The sequence below is a fragment of the Alosa alosa genome, chromosome 23 (assembly GCF_017589495.1).
Source record: "Alosa alosa isolate M-15738 ecotype Scorff River chromosome 23, AALO_Geno_1.1, whole genome shotgun sequence".
NCBI lineage: Eukaryota > Metazoa > Chordata > Actinopteri > Clupeiformes > Clupeidae > Alosa > Alosa alosa.
The window spans coordinates 13,540,275-13,543,192 of record NC_063211.1 but is presented as its reverse complement, the minus strand read 5'-3'; the positions used below and the strand labels follow the sequence as shown (position 1 = coordinate 13,543,192).

General features: G+C 48.4%; 1 protein-coding gene across 7 annotated transcripts in view; it reads right to left on the bottom strand.

Annotated features, from left to right (window-relative positions):
- Positions 1-777: 777 nt before the first annotated feature.
- The window catches only part of il1rapl1b (interleukin 1 receptor accessory protein-like 1b), a 297,593-nt gene continuing 295,452 nt past the window's right edge, over positions 778-2,918 (bottom strand). For all 7 annotated transcript variants that reach the window (XM_048235266.1, XM_048235270.1, XM_048235267.1 and 4 more), the window contains one exon: positions 778-1,633. In XM_048235266.1, coding sequence (XP_048091223.1) covers positions 909-1,633 — 725 coding nt within the window. In that variant the 3' untranslated portion in view covers positions 778-908. The remainder of the gene's footprint in view (positions 1,634-2,918) is intronic.

Genomic DNA, 2,918 nt, shown 5'->3' with positions numbered 1-2,918 from the left:
GAAATAAAAATAAACAAATTAGATATAAAAATTGGGATGATATAAACCTGTAAAATAAAAATAGACCATGACTGAAAAAAAGTACCGATGCTACAAAGAAATTGCAAATATGTACAAGACCCTGTATTCCTTGAGAGTGTAGGGATTATGTGAATGTCAGTATGTTATGTGTGCATGTTTGTATGCATGTGTGTATGTGCATATTTCTTGTACGTATGTGTGTGTGTGTGTGTGTGTGTGTGTGTGTGTGTGTCTGTGTGTCTGTGTGTCTGTGTGTGTCAGTGTGCAGGTGTTTAACTCCACAGGTTCCAAATTTGACACCCCTTCCCATCCATATCCCCCTCCCCCAAAATCACTTGTCCCCAAAATACAAAGCTCCATAGTCTCTCAGTAGCGCCTGTCCTGTATCGGTACAAAAAGAAACAAAGATATCCCTGTGAATTGTGGTGAAACTTCAACAGCAGCAGTCGTTGTCAATCAGGGTCTTTAAGTGCCAAACACTACGTTACGGCAGACGTCAGTCGTGTATCCCAGAATGCGTGGTGGTGGTGGTGGTGGTGGTGGTGGAGGAGGTGGTGGAGGTGATAGTGGTAGAGTGTGTGTGTATATGTGTGTATATGTGTGTGTGTGTATGTGTATACGTCTGCGTGTTGCCGGGAGCATGAACGTCACTGTTCCCTCACGAGCACACGCTCATGCTCGTGCTCGTGCCCGTGCACAGCCAGCCTTCGCCGCGATGCCGCACGAGCTCAGCGACGCGACACACGCCTGCGCTTCTGGCGCTGCGTATTTCTTTTGCCAGGAGTGTCTTGCGCAAAAACAAGGGAGCACCTCTCTCTTTCTCTCCCTCTCCCCTTGTCTGCCAGTCCTCTCTCTCTCTCTCTCTCTCTCTCTCTCTCTCGTGCCTGTCACCAGATGACGCTGGATATGCTGGTCTCACGGGGCAACAGCGGCAACATGGCGTTATTGGCGTGCGCCTCCTCCAGGCTCTGCTCACGCGACGACTTGGCCTGCGGCCGCTGCCCGTTGATCAGAGTCATGGGGATGTTGCAGTACGTGTGCTGGTTGCCCAGGGACGAGAGCGGTGGCAGCGTGCCGGACGCCGGGATGTCGTACTCGTAATTGCGGTAGTAATGTTTCTGCCTCATCTGCGTGTGGTAGGTGTTGTGGAAGGTGGAGCGCAGGTCCGGGTGCGCCGTGGCCATGGCGGTGGAGGTGGCGGCCGCCATGGAGATCGCCGAGACAGTCTGGAGCTCGCCGAACGGTCCCTGCTCGCTCACGTCCAGCACCTGCTCGTGGCTGATGATGGGCTCCATGCGCTTGAAAGGCATCTCGTAGAGCACGTGCTTCCAGAACTTGGAGTTGAGCTTGTTGCTCTTGGGGCCGTGCCACTTGATGACGGTCAGCATCTTGATGGTGTGCTTGAGCGCCTCCACTTCCTGGTAGTTCATGATGCCGCGCAGCTCGGCGCACTCGATCAGGATGACCTTGATCTCGCCGCTGGCCAGCATGTTGCGCAGCCGCGTCTCCAGCTCGAAGATGGACCAGCCGCGACGCACCACGTAGTTAGGCGTCATGACGATGATGAGCCGCTTGCTCTGGTCCACGCAGCGGGCCACGTCCTCAATGTAGGCTGCGGAGAGAAAGAGAGAGAGAGAGAGAGAGAGAGAGAGAGAGAGAGAGAGAGAGAGAGAGAGAGAAAGGGGGAAGATAGAAAGGAAACAGTAAAGAGAGAGAGAAGTAAGAAGCGAGAGGTAGAGAGAAAGAGAAAGAGAATCAGTCATATTCTTGATGTCTTTGCTGTGAATAAATAATTTTGAGATAATTGTGTGCATAGAATTACAGAATGTTTGTGGCAATGTTGACTTCCAATGTAATAACTGCAGATATATCACATTAAGGTCTGCAAGTATTCACATATGTTTGTTTGTTTGTGCGCTTTGGAAACACAGCTATTAGAGTAAGTAAACAAAACACACTAGAAAAATAATTCAAAGTGAAAATAGCAAACAGGCAGATATTAAGCGACACACGGAATGGAGAAAACAACACAAGACGCAGAACACAACATCAAACAATTACTCACACTCTACAAGCTCCCCTGAGTCTGTTATCAAAAGTTAATGACTGAATGTTGTCTATTGGCAAAAAGGGGCTTTAGCGAGTGAAACAAAGAAGCCTCGCATAAAAACAGGCCATGTCCTAAAACTTACAATTCAGATTAAAATGCTTACTAAGATTCCACTTTCAATATTTGCAAATCTTACATCTGCCTGTTATGCATGCCTGTGTTAGTCTGTGGAACCTATAGTGCGTATGTGTGTGTGTGTGTGTGTGTGTGTGTGTGTGTGTGTGTGTGTGTGTGTGTGTGTGTGTGTGTGTGTGCGCGTGTGTGAGGCCTGTGGAATAGTCTCTAGACACTCTTTAACACTTCATAGTATCCTTGAAATAGCTCGTCTCTAATCACAGCCTGGTTGATTGTAGCGGTCGTGTCCAATTCGGCAATCAAACGCCGTTGCCTGCTCTGTCTGACTGAGACATCTAGACTGGCCAGAGGTGCTTGATGCATTTCACAGTGAGGCAATGCAGTGCAAGTCAGCAGAGAGAAAGAGAGGTGGGAGAGAGAGAGAGAGAGAGAGATAATTGTCTCTCGAGTCTGAGCCTGTTCTGTCGACTTTATCGATATAAACTTTACTATTCTAAATAAACCAACCAAGTAAACACATAATGTTGCCCCCTTCTGCTTGCTAACTCGTGAACTCCCCCCAACCCTGCCCCAAACTTTTAGTTTTCTTCAGTTTCTCCAATGTTTGTTTGCCCATGCATCTTCTGTCTTTCTCTTCTCCTCTTCTCTTCTCTTCTCCTCTTCCCTTTCTCTCCTGTCTTCTCTCTCTCTTTTTTAGCCCAATCTGTTACAC